The 19415-nt window shown below is 37.2% G+C and overlaps 1 protein-coding gene across 9 annotated transcripts in view; it reads right to left on the reverse strand.

Annotated features, from left to right (window-relative positions):
- Positions 1 to 19415, reverse strand: part of LOC126291997 (kinesin light chain) — a 390450-nt gene that overhangs the window by 66387 nt on the left and 304648 nt on the right. For all 9 annotated transcript variants that reach the window (XM_049985770.1, XM_049985772.1, XM_049985775.1 and 6 more), the window contains 3 exons: positions 17403 to 17490; positions 15474 to 15644; positions 10186 to 10390 (listed from right to left, as the gene is read on the reverse strand). In XM_049985770.1, coding sequence (XP_049841727.1) covers positions 10186 to 10390; positions 15474 to 15644; positions 17403 to 17490 — 464 coding nt within the window. The remainder of the gene's footprint in view (positions 1 to 10185; positions 10391 to 15473; positions 15645 to 17402; positions 17491 to 19415) is intronic.

Raw genomic sequence — 19415 nt, forward strand, 5'->3', positions numbered from 1 at the left:
TAGTATCAGCCATGATAAAATTTTCAAAATATACAGCACTCACAATGACTTTCTCAAGCACATTTTAGATCTATTCAAGGCCTTTGGCCCAGCTAATCATAAAAATTCTACTAAATAAATTAGAGTAATTAATAAGAAATGCAGAAGCAGAGAGCGAGAGCGAGAGAGAGAGAGAGAGAGAGAGAGAGAGAGAGAGAGAGAGAGAGAGAGGGAGGTAGGTTTTAAAATAAAATGTGTGTGTTTACTGTTATATGAAAGAGCACACCAATAGCATTAAATGAACAAGGACAGACAAGAAAAACTGGAGTGATTGAGAAAACCACAGTAAACTTATGACTTAATAACTGAGCAGTGATTTTTATCTCACTATCCATATGCAAATAAAGTGTCTTGAGCAATGGACCACCACGAATGTGAGAACTATTGATGAAAAATGCACATGAAATCCTCACGGCTGTACACATTTAGTTAATTTGAAATTAATACTGCACACGAAGAACATAAAAAAGCACAAATTGATGCCTAATGATAAAAAACACTGCCAGATGTAAATGGAACTCCCAGTCCCATGTCAAGAACAGTAGGAACAATCTTGTTATTGAAAGGTTTACTTTACAGTTATTAGTTACTAGAGAAATCAGGAATGTCTGTGTGCTCAATTATTAAAACTACTGTAAAAACGTACTGCTACGGACTTTTGATGATGATGATGATGATGATGATGATGATTATGACCACTGTGAATGCTTTAAAGTATATTAAATCACCACAGCCCGAACAGTCGTGTGATTTTTATGTCAACCAGTACATACACTGTTGAATAGTAAAGAATTGTCAGATGACAATCTTAGACACTAGTGCTACTATTTATTAGAATTTCTATAACGAGTGTCCCAGGAGGAATAATCAGTATTCACAATACCTTGTACTAGTCCCATAAAACAAAAGTGTGTCAAAGTAGCGAAGATAAACCATTGCTCATAAAGTACACACCTTGGAGCCCATTTTTACTATACTTTTTTGCTTTGAATTATCATTCCTGTCACATCTCCAAATAATTACCACTACTCCTGGGGCATGATGCCTGTCTGCATATAAAACAGAAGATCCTTTGCTGCTATTTTACAATCTCTGGCCATCTATTTTTTGTTGCCAATGTTCCACTATAAATAAGGTCATATATTACCCATCTGCCAGCAACAGTGAGAGTGTTAGAGATGGAAAAATGAATTTTCTGGTTAATGGTGATGAAGTAGAGATCCTACTTTTGCAGTCACAATGTACATTAACAGATAAAATCTACAAATCTTTATAACAATACAAGGAGTGTTCACCTTGGTAACAATCTACATTCAAACGGATTTAGATACTTTTCTAGCATGAAATGTAGCAGAATAATTTTTTTTTTCAAATTGAACCAACTTAAGCAACAATACAGATTAGAAATAATAATACATGGACAAATTTCAAATGCATTATCATAACTGTTATATGAACAATGAGTGGAAGGCCTTGCAAGAAACTGCTCACGCCAGCTTAAAGCCACTGTCACCGAATTTTATAATACCGAAGAAAAACTTATGTCCCACCCATGGTTAACACCACATTTTTAATAGCAAAAATAGAAGTTACTAGTTTAAAAATAGTATTGACTTAACAGTTTTATCACATTATTAAATCATTTTCTGTAGAGTAACAAGCTCTTAATGCCTGGACCGTAATTCTCCTACCACAATTACAGTGATTAATTTCAGTTGCTATCTGCAACCACCTTCAGATCATTCAAAATCTGAAAAGGTGGTGAATAAGCTTTCGAAAGCCTCATTAGCTGTACTCGTGCAATAGCATGCATTCATAAATACCAGAACAATAGGTACATAGTTTAAAAACAACATTAAGAGCCAGCCATGTTGAAGACTACAGTCTCGCAAGATGACAATGAACAAAAATGTTTAGTTGCACAAGTAGTAAAGTTGGATCAAAACTTGCAATAATATAGCATGTATTATCACAAGAACAGTACATGCAACAGTTCCAAAAATTGTCAGCTATTCCGTAGCGTGGCTTCCACAAGAATGATCCCGCACGGTGTATGAAGTAGTCATCTTTATGAAATCTGTACAGGCTGAAGGCTAACAGGAAAGTGCTGACTCAACACATCACATGACTTTTCCTATATTACCGTCATCCTGCGAAATTATGGTCTACAACCTGGCTTGCTCATAGTGAGGTTTTTAAACTGTATACTGTTATTGTTCTGGTATTTACAAATGCATGTTATTGCAAAACTACAGCTAATGATGCTTTTCCAATGCTTATTCACAGTCTCTTCATATTTTGAACAATCTGAAGATGGTGGCAAACAGCAACCGAAAATTAGTTATCTTACTTTAATTCCTATAAGAAAACTGCAGTCTAGGCACTTAAAGTTTATTTCCTTTAAATTTTTTTATTTAATACACTACATTAAGAGTGCAATCTTCAAGAATGTTTTTTCTTTGCATTTGTGTATGCAGTAACAACATGACATTTTAGCTCAGTATTCAAATATAATAATGCAGTAACCAAATATAAAGAGAAATGTGAAAGGAAGGAAAACATAAATAGAATAAAACAAAATTTTCACACAATCTCAACAGAAATGTATTTTACGTTGCCACAGCAAGATTTTCTTTACAGTGTCAACAAACAACAACAAAAATAAGCAACACTATAGGAACTTAACCATTATGTGAAACAAAAACCTAAAGCAGCTCAACAAACGACAATACTAAAAGCACAGTGCAAGGCAAAGTATACAGTCAGGCTAATGAGAGAATACATTGTTACATCCATCTATTCAAGCAGCTTCACTTTTTTAATTTTGCAATTGTAGCTTGCTCATTTAATTATATTATGAAGATTTAATGTAACAATGTTCCAAGTTCTGTGTAGCCTTAAAAAGATCTTTGGCTTAACTTCTACGTGCAAGAAAGTGTTCCACTCTTTCCCTGATAGCACATATAACAGATTGGTTTTACAGTACAGCCTGATTCAACAGTACAACACAGGGTGAAGGCTTTCAAATTAAACAATCACACGGTGTAAATAATGTTTAACTCTTATAGCAGCATTAATGACAAATAATACTACAGAGGATGATTGGAAAATAAGAAAACAAGTTGTATTTGCTTTAGTAGTTACACAACATCATTGATTTCACTAGTGACTGAAAAATTTCGTTAGCTGAGGAGCTGAAAGCCATGCAGGAGGCCTGCAACCATAATGTAAATTCTGAGCACTTCTTGTATCACTGCTGTAATGAGACACTTAAATCAACAGATTATTTTTTGTTAAAAATCTGACCCGTCTCAGATGCAGCCCATCCTCAGTCTTCCTTAAAGATGCCTTAATAGGTAAAATAGCATCGCGTAAGTACATTCTCCATGGCCCTGTTACCAGGAAGCCCTCATAATAAAAAGTCAAGCCAGTGTAAGACAAACACTATAAAATTTATAAGCAATGCTACACGAAGTGTTTGCAAAATTACAGTGCCCGACAAGCACTGTAGTAAGTTGCTTTTAGCGGAAGTTGTGAACAGAAGACCTTTCTGCAACACAACATTTGGAAATGAATAGATATTTGGGGCACTCACATGGCAGGGTGTGAAAGTAAGAGTTACAGCTACAAATGGGACAAATTACATCAAGGCTGAAATTTGAAACACTGCCAAGTGTATGAATTAACAAGTTAAAAGATTTTCAAACAACGTAGCTACTGGTGCAAATGTATTTTAGGCAACTAATATGGTAGTTTATTGCTGTTACAGCATGAACAGAAGACAAATAACAACCACATTACTAGCCTTCCAGCAGTCTAGGTTGCATGAAGTGAACAATGTGTATAACACAAAATCACAAAAGTTTTTGTTCACATGAATAACTCCGTATTTAAAGTTTTATAGCTTATAATGCTATAAGGAACGAAAAGCCGACTAACAGAGAAGGTGAAAATGAATGGGAGAATAAAATTTTCTTGTCATTTCGCAGTTTACTCTACATTATAATCACAGCAAAGCCAGAACTTACAGCAACTGCGTCAAGTCATTTGGATTTCAAATATTTATATAATAAATACTGTCAAGACTGGTTATAACCATGCCAAAGAGGAGCAATTGCTTTTGGTCATTATAGCCAATAGTCGCCCAAAAAGTTTTTCGCTTTTCTTATACAAATGTTGTATCTATAAATTTTGGCTTGCCATACAGTTAGCACTTCAAAAAGTAGCAGATACACAGTATTTACAACACAGTATTTTCAGGAGGAGGACTAATGAGGAATTTTTCGTATCTTTATGTAATACGCACAGCAATGATATGCCAGCGAAATGCAAAAATCTTTACTAAGTTAAAGAGGCAGCAACAATGTAAATTGTTCAATAATGTCTAACACTGTCTTGGATAATGAGACAAAATGTTGGGCAAGTTTAAAACTTACTGTAAGTGCTCATGAATGACAACTTTGTTCCAATAATCATATTACAAAAACTAATACAAAGTGCCAAAACGAAAAGACTATAGTCTATAAAATAATTACACGAGGCCTACATTTTCTTCTATTTTTCTCTTTAAAATGTTTGACAAATGTAATGTACTGTACCTAACAAACTGAAGATATCTAACAAACGTAAACAAATCATCATTAATACATATGCTATTATTCCACTTCCGTAGTTTGAAAATATGTGGGTAATCCCAAAAGTAAGGTCTCTTATTTTTTTATAAGTAGAGAACTCTCTTTGTTTGGCATTTGGTCACACTGTTATGAAGAGTGCTTCACATGATGTGTGTAAACATGCGCACGCCGCACTGAGGCAGTCAGTCTTGGCTTTGTAGCCGTTGAGAATGGAGCTTCAATTGGATGTTAACCACCAAGTGAGAATTGCGTGCAGTTATTTGGTTTTTGACCGCAAAGGGCACTGCACAGATTGAAATCCATCGCCAATTAACGGAAGTGTATGGTGAGTCGTGCATGGAAGTCAAAAATGTTCGTAAAGTGGTGTAGAGAGTTTGCAGCTAGTTAGACCGAAATTCATGACGAAAAAGGAGCGGGAAACTGTCAATTTCTGAGGACACAGTGTTGAAGGTGGAGCAAAGCATGCGTGAAGATCAGCGGGTCACCCTGGATGATCTCTGCACGTTGGTTCCCGAGGTTTCCCGAAGCACCGCCCACAGAATTTTGACATAAACATTGAATTACCAGAAGGTGGGTGCCACGCATGCTGACTGAGGACTACATGCGGCAACAAGTTTATGCTTCCTGCGCATTTCTTCACCGCCTTGCAGCCAAATAGGACAACTTTCTGGACTAAATTGTCACAGGTGACGAAATCTGGGCATACCACTTTACATTTGGCCAGAAAGTGATTCAGCTCCAACAATGAGGTGAAAGAAGAGGTTCATAACTTCCTGAACAGCATGGCGGCAAGCTGGTATGACATGGGCATACAAAAACTGCCACAGAAATGGTGATTATGTCAAAAAATAGCTAAATGTTCAAACTGTAAACTGATGTAAACCGTGTAGAAATAAACAGGTCTATGTAACTATAAAAAAAATAGGAGACCTTGCTTTTGGTATTACCCTCGTATTACAAATTGTAATTTAGTTTTCTAGAATAACAGAGAGGCCTGTGTCGTTTAGTTTTTTAATCAATTGCTTTAAGTTTAAATGCATGTCGGACATTGTGATATCCAGATAAAGGATCACTGCATTTGTCAAGGTATAATGCGAGTCAAATGAAGGCAAGACACATGGGGAAAAAAAGGAAGTGAATGGTTAATTATTTTAAAAGTGATCACCAAAAATGTTAATAGATTTATTTCATTGTGAGAGCAAACTGTCAATGCCCTCATGGAAAAACGTTTGCAGTTGCTTACAGCACCACAATTTTACACACACATTCAATTTTTAATCCAAAGCAAATTGATGGTCATTAAAGTCATTCTTTGGGGCTCTAAAAATACAGAAATCGCATGCGAGAGATTGAACTACACGGAGATCATGGAAGGGCTCCCCTGCAAAACTTCTGTAGCCTAGTCTAAATAAACTGCCAACAAAATGCCAGCCCACATGTTGCTAAGGCTGCTTCGTAAGCCGCACAAGTTTATACAGAGGAGACCTTACAAATCACCCATATGATTCCAATCCTCTCTCCACCCTATTTCCATATTGTTGGAGCTCTGAAGAAAGTCATTCGTAGCCATCTATTTGCTTTGGTAGGAGGAGGGGCGTGCAATGATCGTTCCTTAGGCAACTGCAAAACATTTTTCTGTCAAGGCACTGACTATCTCATCTTTTAGTCAGATAAATGTATTAATGGTTATGGGGATTACTTTTGAAATAACACACAGTTCACTCCCTTTTTTCTTCATATTTCACATTTTCATTCGATCATCTCTTACTTATTAACACCTCCTGTCTACAGAACTGAAAATCACTGTAAAGGGCTATAAGGACTCAGTCGGCTGCATCTGTTCCGGTCAGCTGCATCGGTTCCGCGAGACCAGTTCACTGTCAGCTGCAGATCGTACTGGCAAAGTCGATGCTGTCTAACTCACTGCATGTTAGCTGCATCAGATCATGTTAAGTGTGCTGTACTGCTGCCAAGTCACAATGGAGGCATTAATGATTGAAGAACTTATGAAGGAGAAACACTACTTTTGTTGTCTGTTAATCCAGAGTCTGAACTTAGTGAACAAAATTTCTTCTGAAGCACTGAGTCTTAACAACAATGAACATTTCATACCATTACATAAACCATGTGAGCCCAAATCATTAGCTTGTGCACAGTTGTTTTAGAGCTTCGAGTAAATGTCAACACTAAAGATGCCTGTAATACACAACCTAAATGTGCATCCATCAGCTGATGGTCAGTGGAAACGGTTACTTTATTACTGAGGAGCGAGGCAGATTTGAGAGTAAAAAAAAAAAATGTGTATTAGCTCTTGTGACTGCTGCTAATGAGGGGTTTCATGAGGTCATTAAAAATTGGGTAAGCCTAAACTGCACATTATAAATGAGACACAGGTGCCATGAACCCAGCACTGATGATGAGGACCACCTTGATATGAGTACAGATGGCAACATCACGAGTGGCGATATTCAACAATTGGCAATGCATCTGGGTAGACATGATGGTGATGACCCAAGCCTTGCTCAATGCCTTCTACGTGGAATAAATGTGCAAGAAGATGGCACAGTGCAAATATTTGTCATATAATGTACACAGTAGTTAGCATGCAAGTGAAATCTACTCAACTGCTATTTGTATCTGATGAAGTAGGTCACTGAATACCAACGTGAGGCATTTGCGCAAAATGTCAGAGCGAGTGGTGCTGCCTCACATACATACTCTACCACAAGGCAGAGCTAGCAGAAATTTTGCCTTTGCTGCAATTGTTCCTTCTTTTGGGTCAGGCCTCTGCTTAGGAAATGAACAAAATTTGTCAGTCATCACATTTCATTTGGCACTGCATACCAGTACAGTATCTTGGCCGTATTAGGAGCTGGCCAACATGCAATAGAAGGCTGTCACAACCCAAGGCAGAGAAGAGAGACCTACATCTGTCCGCAAATAAGACAAACATCTTGGTATTTAGAACTGGTGGTGAAGAGAAGGATGGTCTACAAACAGCCAGTTTAATACCTATTAAATAAAGTTACCGAGTGAAGGTCTACAGGACAATGCTTGGCATTGGGTAACGAACAAGTACTGAGGGTCTGTGCAAAATGTAGAAAGGAGAACTCTTAACACTTAAATATACACACTCACAATTATGTCACCTATTTTCAATATGACGAGAAACAATTCCAAACCAATTCATGGTCAGTGCTAAAAATAAGGCTCAATAAACAATGCACAATCTATAACTAACACAAGTCGCCTGGGGAAAAAAAAGGGAGGTTATACCTTGCCCTGAAAAGCAGTTTTTTTAAAGGGTAGCACTGTAACTTCTCTAAAATCTGATGGGTGTCATTAGCAAACACTCCAAATAGCCCCTGCCACACCTCAAGTGTGTACAGTGTCTTTCTTTTTGGTGTACATAACTGATTATCTAAGATATTTGGTTTAACATCAGAACTGGATTTCAAGCAATATGTAACCATGCCAAAATGGTTAATCTATTGTAATATCATGTCTTCCATTATGGTACATTTATCTTCAGGTCAGTCAGTCAGACAGTTGAGATACAACCAAAATGAATCTACTAAAATTTATCAGACTTGTGTTCTTATTTTCCAATTCACCTTTTGTATCAAAATAAAAAGGTTATAATGTATTAGCTTTTGCTGCTGGCAGCTTTATAATACACGTCTATGAAAGGTGATTAATACTCATTCACTTAATGAAGTTTGAAACTAAACAAAAAAATACTTACAGTAGACAGAAATCACTCATAGGAACAAACAGGTTGATTAAAATCATGTTAGAGGGAAACAAAAAAGCAAAATCAAAATTGAAAGTGAAAAGTTAATCAAAACCAGTTACGTTTCACGTAGGAAGTTTTGTGCAAAGTATTAGTGAACATGTGCTTATCTACTACTCAATGGATTGTCTGTACTGTGTGTTATATCTTCTGTTGTATATTACCAATGATTCTCCCACTTGCCTATGAGTGACAGTTATGTAATTCCAGGTACCTATCATATTTTCTTCTGTGTAACAAGCTGATTAAACATATACATTCAATTATGTATGAGTACTATTTAAGCCACTAAAAATTTACATTCTGTGCTACACAAAGTGCCACATAATTAACAGTATTTCTGTGATTTCCCTTAGCAGGAAAGAACTTAGGTAACCCATATTTTCTGCCATCATATGCATACTATGAAAAACAAAACAAAAATATTTGGACATGGTATCTTATCCTTTTCTTCATTTTTATTATTTTCCTACCTACCAGTTTCACTACCCCTTAATCATCTCACATGTCAACTACACGTTTTTTTACTACACAAATGAAAGCCTGTAGAATTCACTTTAAGTCACCAAATGATGAGTGGAGCAGCTTCCATGAAAACTATTCTTAGCTGGGAAAGAAAGCTGCACTGAGAACCTCTTGTTTGTGCAGACCCACACACGTGCATACTTCCTAATGGAATGTATGCCTACCATAAACTTTAAAATATTTCTAGTCAAGTCATGTCATAAGGTGATTGCCATAAATGTCAATTACACTAAGGAAGAGAACTTCACTCTTCTATTATTTTAGAATATTCAGAGCTACATCATCACCTGTATGGAAATTCAACCCACATCACGGCCGCTGTTAAGTCATTTGGTTACACTTTTCAACAGACTACTCCGTATCACACACATACCTTTTTCCTAGAAAAGTTTCAGTCAGATTTGAACTGCAATAACACAGAGCACCCCTCAACTACAACTCCCTCCTACCTGATAGGCAGATGTTGAATCCAAAATAAACTTGGCCACTGCCTGACTAATGACAAAAGCCACTTTCTCAATAACATGGCTTCACACCTTCGTTTCCTGATTACATTTTAAAACAAAGTGAAAATTTGTGTGTTTACTTAAAAGTACTTCACACCTAGTCTGCCTCTTAATTACTATGATACAATTCAATGATGTTCCGATCCCTCTGTCAAACACAATCATTTTGAGTACGACATTGACACCTATTAACAGTCATTTCTTAGACAAGGCACTTTATTTTGAGAATTTCCGCACTGATTTCTCACAAAGCCTCACCCTGGCCTCTAACTCTTACATTCTTATGTACAGAAATACTATTCTGCAGGCTGTCCACTTGTCTCCTATATCTGACTACAGTTTTACTGGAGTGACTTCATCAGACATTATTCATTCCTGACGTATGTGACCTGTGAGGTCATACCCACATGATACATTTTAGTTACCTGTCCAAAACAGAGCAAATCAACCCTCTCACAATCATCAAACCCCACTCACGAATAAAAATGGTCACAGCAATTTTAGTATCTAAATTCTCACTGCACACCAGGCACATCAAGTTATTAGTGTCAAATAGGTAGGAGTGTCCTTTAAATTCTATGAATTACTTGTATCAAGATGCATACATAAACACACACGTCACAAATGCAGAAACAACACCTGGCTTGGCTTTATCATGAAGTCCAATACCAGCCACCCATCCACTTACCATCAATGGCCCCAAACTCACGCTCGTGGGCACGAGTCAACACTTGTTTGTACAAAATCTCAGCTTCCTTGTATTTGCCTTGTTTCAGGTAACATGATGCCAGATTATTCTTTGTCTTCGCAACATTTGGGTCATCAGGACCCAACTTGGCTTCATATATCTCCAGAGCTCTCTGGTAATACCGTTCAACCTCTTCATACTTGCCCTGCAAGGTAAAAAAAAGTTTTGTTGAAATAAGATGAAAGTATAGTGTTTACATTATGCAGTATTACAGTTAACATTGCATTAAAATTATTTTGATTATAAACGATATCTTATCGTGTTTAGACACGAACTGACTTAACATATATTTGCTTCCTTCGCCTACATCTACACCGATACTCCATGCTGCACGGCAGAGGGTACCCTGTACCATTGCTAGTTATTTCCTTTCCTGTTCCACTCACAAATAGTGTGAGGGAAAAATAACTGTCTATGCCTCCGTACGAGCCCTAATTTCTCATATCTTTGTCGCCCTTATGTGCAATGTATGTTGGTGGCAGTAGAATCATTGAGCAGTCTGCTTCAGATGGTAGTTCTTTAAATTTTCTCAGTTGTGTTCCTTGAAAAGAATGTCATCTTTCCTCCTGTAGCTCTCATTTGAGTTCCCGAAGCAACTCCGTAAGACTTTTTCGTTGTTCGAACCTACCGGTAACAATTTAACATTCTTGCATATAGTCAACTTACAGGTAGTTTGGAGCCAGCACGTTACTAGAAGAGAAGCAACATATATATATAGCTGACAATACAAAATTAAAATGCAGAAAATTAATAGCTCTTGAACCCCTATGACAAACTATCTTAGAAGAATTAAGGTGAACAGGGAAGCATATGCTACATTCACCAACCTACAGCAAGATTTCAACAGAATAGGCCAGAAGATTTGTTTGGATAACGTAATATTATTGAAATAATATTAAGGGTGATAATTGGAATACAGATAAAAGACTGACCCTCAGTCTGTACAAAATAAGAAACCAGAGATATCACTGGCACTAAGAATGTGTCCAACACAGCTGTCCACTCTCTCCACTATTTATAGCAGTGCAATACAAATCATGGGGAGTGACAGCAAAGGGATCATAATTAATGGCAAACAAATATACATAGTATTCTATTTGAGCATCTATTTGCTGCTAATATAATAGTCTTAAATTTTGTAACAAACATGAACTGTACGTCAAATATAATGTGATGCCTTTGACAACACCACACAAAGACACAACAGGAACTAAAATAATGGTGATAGATAAATCAACCACCAAGTTAAGCACAACCATTAAGATAGAAAAAACAATACTAACGCATGTAATGAATCTTTGTACTTGGAAGATATTGCAATGACTAGAAAAGCCCTACGAAATAAAGAGTAATTTATTAACAATCGCGCATCTTAATACAATGCAAGAAAAATTCATCAAGATATTTGGAGCATTTTAAGCTAGATGTGTAAGGGCAGACTCTTGAGGACCAGAAAAAAGAATTAGGTGGTATAAGTATGCGGGTATTGGGAACAGCCACAAAAACCATCTTTGACAAAGAAAATCTATTTAACAAATATTGAAAAAAATTAAACAGAAAAGGACATAATTAACAGATTACAGAAAAAACTAAGTTAGCTGGACACTTAATTTGACATAACACCTTCATTAAAAAAAAAGCCTACAAAGGAAAAATACTAATAAAAACATCTGGAGACAGAGACCCAGAACATCCAAATTACATGTGTTAATAGTGAAATGAACTGCAGAATTGCAGCAACCACAACCAAATGGCAAAGATGGCAAGAGACACAGTATGGTTACATTTACAAAGGTGTTGCCTTAAATGTCTAGTGACAATGTTTCAGAAGGAGAAAGACAGTAGGCGGGAAACAAACGGTATAAACCCAGTCATCTATTAAGGACACAGAGTACTTACAAATGATAGAAAAATCTATTTATGGCTTTACTAAATTCTATAGTCTTTCCTGATTACACTGATATATACATTACAGGGTTTCAAATGAAAAATGACCTATATACGCCAAATTTGGAAGTTACAGTCATGTATGCCACGACGCTCCGTTTATTTCTGCTACAGAAACCAGTATTCTTTCAAAAATAACTGCGAACTTTCTGTTTCCAGCGTTTAGATGTCTGATACATCGTGTACGTTTGTAACAGTGCAGGTTTCTAGTGTCTGAAGCAGTTTGTTCACATGTTAATAAATGTCTGTTGCCCAAGTGCTACATATACGTGTGGAAGTACATATCCTTCAGTGTGCAATAAATAAGTATGAAGTATGCCACATGTCAAGAAATTCAAGAAAAGGAAATTCTGTGGTAATCAGCTCACAAAAAAAGCTAGCCACACTGCTGAAAGTAACCTATGTATCAGTTCTTCAGAGAAGAAACTCCCACATGGCACACCACCTGGTGATACAAATTTTTGTGGTAACAATGGTGCTGTTTGTAGTGGATTTTTGTTGTTGTTGATGTGGGCATCGTATCTTACCTGATAAAGGATGTGGTGAAATTTGAACAATGTGATGGTGTAGGTTGCCTGGAAATAACTGAACAAAGTAGCAGGAAGGGTTTAGCGTCAAAATTAGTTATACTGTGTGGATCCTGCAACAAATCTACATCGAAAATGACTTTGAACATTGTGCATAATTCATATGATATGAATTTGAAGTTAGTTTATGCAATGCATGCAATAGGAAAAGGAAAAAAGGCTGTTAAAATGTTTTGTGGTTTGATGGACCTTTATCCCCCCCCTCCACCTGTATGTTCAGCAAGTACATAAAGATACTTTTAGGTGCCTTGACAGCGATGTCTAAAGCATCGATGGAAAGTGCAGTAGAAGAAACTGTAAATATTGGTGGAACCAGGGACACTGCTGTTGCACTTTATGGGACATGGCATGATTGAGGACATTATTCTTTGAATGGTGCTGTAAGTGCTACTTCTCTGGAGAATGGAAAAGTTGCTGATGTTGAGTGCTTATCTAAGTACTGCCACACCTTACATGGTAACACTGAAGGACATATTGAACATCGGTGTTCTAAGAATCGTGATGGTTACAGTGAAGGTATGGAGTTTGACAGAGCTCTACAAATATTTCAGAGGTCGGTGCCCATTTATAACATTAGATATACGTAGTACCAAGGTGATGTGGACTCTAAAGCTTTCAATAAAATTAATGAGTTCAATGTTTATGGTGATACCATGATAACAAAACTGGAGTGTTGTTAACATGTGCAAAAGAGGATGGGTGCTAGATTGAGGAAGCTACGAAGAGAAATGAACAGAAAGTTGCTGTCTGATGGAAAATTTCTGACTGGCCAAGGCAGAGTGATAGAAACTTAAATAGACCTCCTTGAGAGTTATTATGGTCTGCCCATTAGACAAACTGCACCTCTGAATGAAGTTATAGCAATGAGAAAAGCTGTATGGGCCACCTACTTTCATAAGTTGTCCACAGATGACCATCCTGTTCACGGACTTTGTCCTTAATGAGCCAATTATTTATGTGATTACCATAAAGCAAAAGAAAGTGGTCAAATACCATAAGCATTCTCTTCCTGAACCTGTTATGAATGAAGTAAAACCAATTTTTAGAGACCTGAGTGACCTTGTTTTGCTTAGTAAATGTCTTCATGGGGGGACACAGAATAGAAATGAAAGTTTCAACTACTGCATATGTGGAAAGATTACCTAACAATATTTTTTTGGACTAAATACACTGAAAGTTGGTGTACTAGATGCAGTGGTATGTTTCAATGAGGGAGTGATAGGAAGGTTGGAAGTACTGAGAAGTTTGGGATAAAATGTGGCTCTAATATGAAAGATCACTTGCTTGCACGTGACAGACGAGGGGTGCATGAAGCTGAAAAGATTCGCTCTTCAAGTTACCAAAGAAGCAAGAAGTGCTACAAGGAATGCCAAGAGGAAGCTTCAAGATGAAGCTTCAAGATGAAGAAATGCTGCATGATGAAGACTATGCTTCAGGAATGTTCTGAGGTACAGTGTAATTGGACTCTTCTCTTCATTTGCAATTTCCCACAAGTGGTATTTTTCAGAATTCAGGTACAAATATTTCCTAAATTTATAAAGCACAAATATTTCCTAAATTTATAAAGCATTGCTATATTTTTTTTTCCTTCTGTAACTTGCAATAGCCCATACTTACATAGTAAACATAAGCTTTATTGCAGAATAAACTAAATTGTAGAAAAAAATAACATTTTTATTAGGAAAAAAATTTCTAAAAACTAAAATGTAAGATGTGATATTTTTTTTCCTTGTAATATATATAGTAATAGGTGGAATAAAATAGTTCTAGTACCTCAGCCATCATGTCATGCATATGTGGTACAAATTTGGTCTCCTTCAAATGTATAATACAAGATTAAACAGTAACTCAATTTGAGGAATCCTTTTGAAAAAAAATTCTTTGCAATTTTTTTAATAACCCTAAGCAGATTCAAAAATTTTCAAAATACTTCTAATTTGTTTAGAAAGTGTGCTGCATTACCTAATATCACATGCGCTATTCTTTCTGCCAATTTCATGTGCTTTTTTGCAGGCAGCTCGCAATGCTCAGTGGTCCGTGCCAGACAGTACACGGGCATTGCCTGGTCTCTGTTTAGCAGAGGTTGCTTCTTCCTGTTTTTGCTTCAGAATCACATCACCTACAGCCAACCTGGACAGCTTTAGAGGGGTAACATACTATTAACTCTGGCTCCAGCACACAATTTTAATCTGCCGTGAAATTCCAAAATGGCACACAGTCCAAAGCAGAATGACAGATTCATGTTTGAGTGAATGCACAATTCTGGTCCACTCTTGATAACTGTATTATTTGCCATCTTTACTAATGTAGGTGCAAGAAACCATACAGAAATTGTGGAAGAAAATTTTAGCAACCTCCGACTGTTTACGAAACTGCTTACAAATCCTTGGCATCAACACAACTGGATTTATGCAAAGGAAACTAAACTACTGAAAACAACTGAAATAAAGTTGCTCCAATGGACAAGGAACCTAATCAGACTACTGTGCGGTCGAGCATTAGTCTGTAAGATGGAAACGTGCCAAACACTGAACTTTTCTTTGTATTTACATACACTGTTACATGAAAAATTAAATTAAAAAAAATTAAAACCTATAGTTAGAGAGGATTTACATAGTGAGTGTTTAGTAGAGACACCCTCACATATCATTTAGGTTAACTGATTGGACAGACAACTGAAATTAGTTTACCCACCTGATTCTGACACAGCAGAGCTAGATTGTTGAGCTGCTTAGCCACATCTGGATGCTCGCGGCCAAGTACTTTCTCTCTGATCTCGAGGGCTCTTTTACATAGGGGTTCAGCTTCTCGGTACTTACCCCTCTTGCCATAAAGAACAGCTAAATTATTCAATGTTGCTGCAACCTGCAGGAAGAGAGCAATTCATTACAAGAAGTGACATAACTTAACACATTTATAATTATGTAAATAAAATAGAAAGAAACTTCCACATGGGAAAAATATATTTCGCAACCGGTGGCTGCTTCGTCAGGAAAGAGGGAAGGAAAAGGAAAGATGAAAGGATGTGGGTTTTAAGGGAGAGGGTAAGGAGTCATTCCAATCCCGGGAACAGAAAGACTTACCTCAGGGGGGAAAAAAGGATAGAGCGCGCACACACGCACGCACACACACGCGCACACACACACACACACACACACACACACACACACACACACACACACACACACACACACACACACACACACACACACACACACACAGACATATTTAAAGGCTAAGGGTAAGGGCAGAGATGTAAGTCGAGGCGGAAGTGTGGAGGCAAAGATGATGTTGAAAGACAGGTGAGGAATGAGTGGCGGAAACTTGAAATTAGCAGAGATTGAAGCCTGGTGGATAACGAGAAGAGAGGATATATTGAAGGGCAAGTTCCCATCTCCGGAGTTCGGATAGGTTGGTGTTGGTGGGAAAACACATTTATAATTATTTAGAAAACAACAAGAACATATGGAATCAAAAACCACTTTCTCATATTTTGCTGGATATGCAAATTAAATTACAGAATTTGTACATAAACAGTCATTACAAAGAAAATTATCAGTTGGTAAATTCACTTTTGACTCCTTGCTTGCATGTTGAGAAAAACTTATGGACACAGTTGTCCTCCAGTGTGTTACGAAATTACTTATTCGTATTTACAGAGCAGCTAAAAGATGCCCAAATTTAAGTACACCTTTTCTAAATGATTAAGTAAAATTCCAAGACATCGTCATTAATTTTTATGTCCATGAATTAAAAGGTTTATTTATTATGTTTCAGGATTCCAGAATGCACTGTAATGGTCCACCACCTTTGGGAAGGGTTCTTGCTGTGCCATGAAACAATTAGCAGAAGACATCAACAGACCCAAACAGAACAGCAGTTTGAATAACATTGATTTCTACTTGGCTGCCTACAGTTGGTTTGCAGGTGTAACCATCACTTACATTAAGGGTCAAGTCCATTGCTTAGTATAAAATTTCTCAATGAAAAATCTTTGATGGAATGGAACAATTAGTTTCAAAGTGTATTATGGGAGCAAGGAATTTGGGACGCATAGCAGGAGAATTTTGCAGATGGAGATGTTAAATTTCTCAATGAAATGATGATATATTGAAAGTGTTATCAGATTACACCACATAAAATCACTGAAATATAAATCAGAGAAAGTTTTTGTTCGCAGTAAATTGAAGTAATTGCAAGGTGCTTGTGAGGTTATGTCTTCCTGGCAAGCAGATTCAGTGTAGTAGTAACTAGTTGGCATGATAGTTCTTAGTCTTTTTTAAATTTGGTATTTACAACTTCTTGAATATTAGGTGAATAATTTAAACAGTCACGAAGCAGTATTTTCAGTCACTGTCTGCAGACAGACAACAAAAAATTTATGCAAGTTAGTTAAATTGTTTGCCACAGGTTTCTTGCAGTTCAGTTCCATAGCAATATTCCACCAAAAGGTTTCACAGCACGGATCAAATTCAGAGAACACACCATACAAGGAATAAATATCTTTAGGGTTCCTCAAGCTGATAATCTATTTAAAATTCATGACTGTAAAAGCAAGTGAAAAGATTTTACACAAGAACCTTTCCATTTTATATAGCAATAAAGAAACGAACAATATCTTACCGCTGGATGGTTCTCTCCCAGGGTCATCTCTCTGATGTTAAGGGCATCGTTCAACAAGTTTGCTGCTTCCTTGTATTTGTTCTGGTCCCTAAAACAAATACAAATGGATTAACTGGCAACAAAATTATGACAGACAATTATGATGAAACAGTCATGAACTTCAAAGATGACCAAATATGTAGGAAATAAAATTATCTGCATCATGGAATGAATACAATTAAGAAGTTACATGAAAAATAACTCATACTAGTAACAAAACACTTGGCAGAAAATTATTTGTATATAAGCACATTGGACAAAAAACTAGTCACCTAGGCAACATAACACCAATACCGTGTAACACTGCCACGAAACTTGGTAACGGCCTTAATCTGGCGAAGAAAAAATGGTCCACGTTTCTTGTGGTGTAGCAAACCCTGCTCAAGCCACTCACTAATGGTTAGGTACCATAAAAACTAACTAACTGAACAGTCTTCACAAGGGAAACTCCCCATTGTGGTAAGAGGGCTCAGAGAACAGCTCGTCAAAAACTGAACACAGATCAAGCACGAAAATAGGAAGGTGGTGTATTGGGTTGTGAAAAAGGCAAAATACAAACAGTGAACAGTCCACGAAGGAGAAGTGGAATATAGAGCAACTGGGGAAAAAAACGGCGTCATTAAGTGGTTAAGGTGTTGGACTATCAAGCGTGCAAGCCGTGTCCAAACCTCCCTTGTTACTTTTTTCTACTGTTTGCTTTATTCAAATTTGTGTGTCTCAGTGTAAGATCCATTTGCAACAGCAAGGTATAAGATAAGACTTATAATGACAGTTTATATTGCACAACTTCTCTATTAGCAGCCAAAAGGAAGTTGATTTCGAACAGGAACTTGTACGGAAACTGCAAATGTTTCATGATGAGGTGACAACTCAACCGAATCCTCCACCGGAAAACAAGTCTGGTGTGTCGTACACGGCATTAGTGACAGTGTATGTACCATATGACAGGAACCTCGTATCAACGCACACAATTTTTATGGGCTGGTAAGTGAGTGAGGATGTCTCCTTGCCTAATATAGGTGTGTATTTGAACATGAATGCGATCCTTTCCAAGGAAGCTGCAACAAATGAACACAACAGTTTCAGAATCACAGTTTCTCTCTGCTCTTTCAAAACATAGGTTTTCCATGTTTTCGAAGTTTCATTTCATTTTGGACGTATCAACTCAAATTCCTTTGTTTAACATGGTTATTTGTTTTGATTTCTGTGAGATATCTATGTGGTATCTCACCTGCTCTTTCACATTTACTGGCAATGTGAATTTATTCTTACCACCTAACTCATATTCTATAACCAATATATGGTATGACAACCGCCCCAAGACTACCGAAAGAGAAACGTTTCAATGGCCAGTTCATAACTGTTTTTAAACAGTGGCCACTTACCCAGAACACCGTTGCTGTTGCAGCCACCTGTTTACTGCCCTTCTTGTCCTTTGAGTGTTCACTGCCTCTATTTTTCTTTTTTTCGTTATTCAGTACACCTCCTTCCTGCTTTCATGCTTGATCTTTGTTCACTTTTTTACGAGCTATCCATTCGGCCATCTTACACTAAATCTAGAGGGAGGAGGAGTTTTCCTTGTCAGAAAGCCCAACGATTCAGGCATCCAACCATATGTCATCCTCACTGGAGGTGGATATGGAGGGGCACATGGTCAGCACACCATTCTCCCAGTGATTGTCAGATTTCATGACCGGAGCCACTACTTCTCAATCGACTAGCCCCTCACTTGACCTCACAAGAGTTGAATGCACCCTCGCTTGCCAACAGCACTCGGCAGACACAGGTGGTTTCCCATTCGAGTGTTAGTTAAGACAAACAATGCCTAACTTTGGTGATCTGTCAGGGACTGGTGTTACCACTGCGACACTCTGATCCCATGAGGCAACTAAATTGTGGAGATGTGATTGCTATATTTCACCCACTATGCCAAAAAGTCAACACTGACAGATGCCTGATTGAGACATCTGTGTA

This window comes from Schistocerca gregaria, chromosome 9 (assembly GCF_023897955.1).
Source record: "Schistocerca gregaria isolate iqSchGreg1 chromosome 9, iqSchGreg1.2, whole genome shotgun sequence".
NCBI classification, from domain to species: Eukaryota; Metazoa; Arthropoda; class Insecta; order Orthoptera; family Acrididae; genus Schistocerca; species Schistocerca gregaria.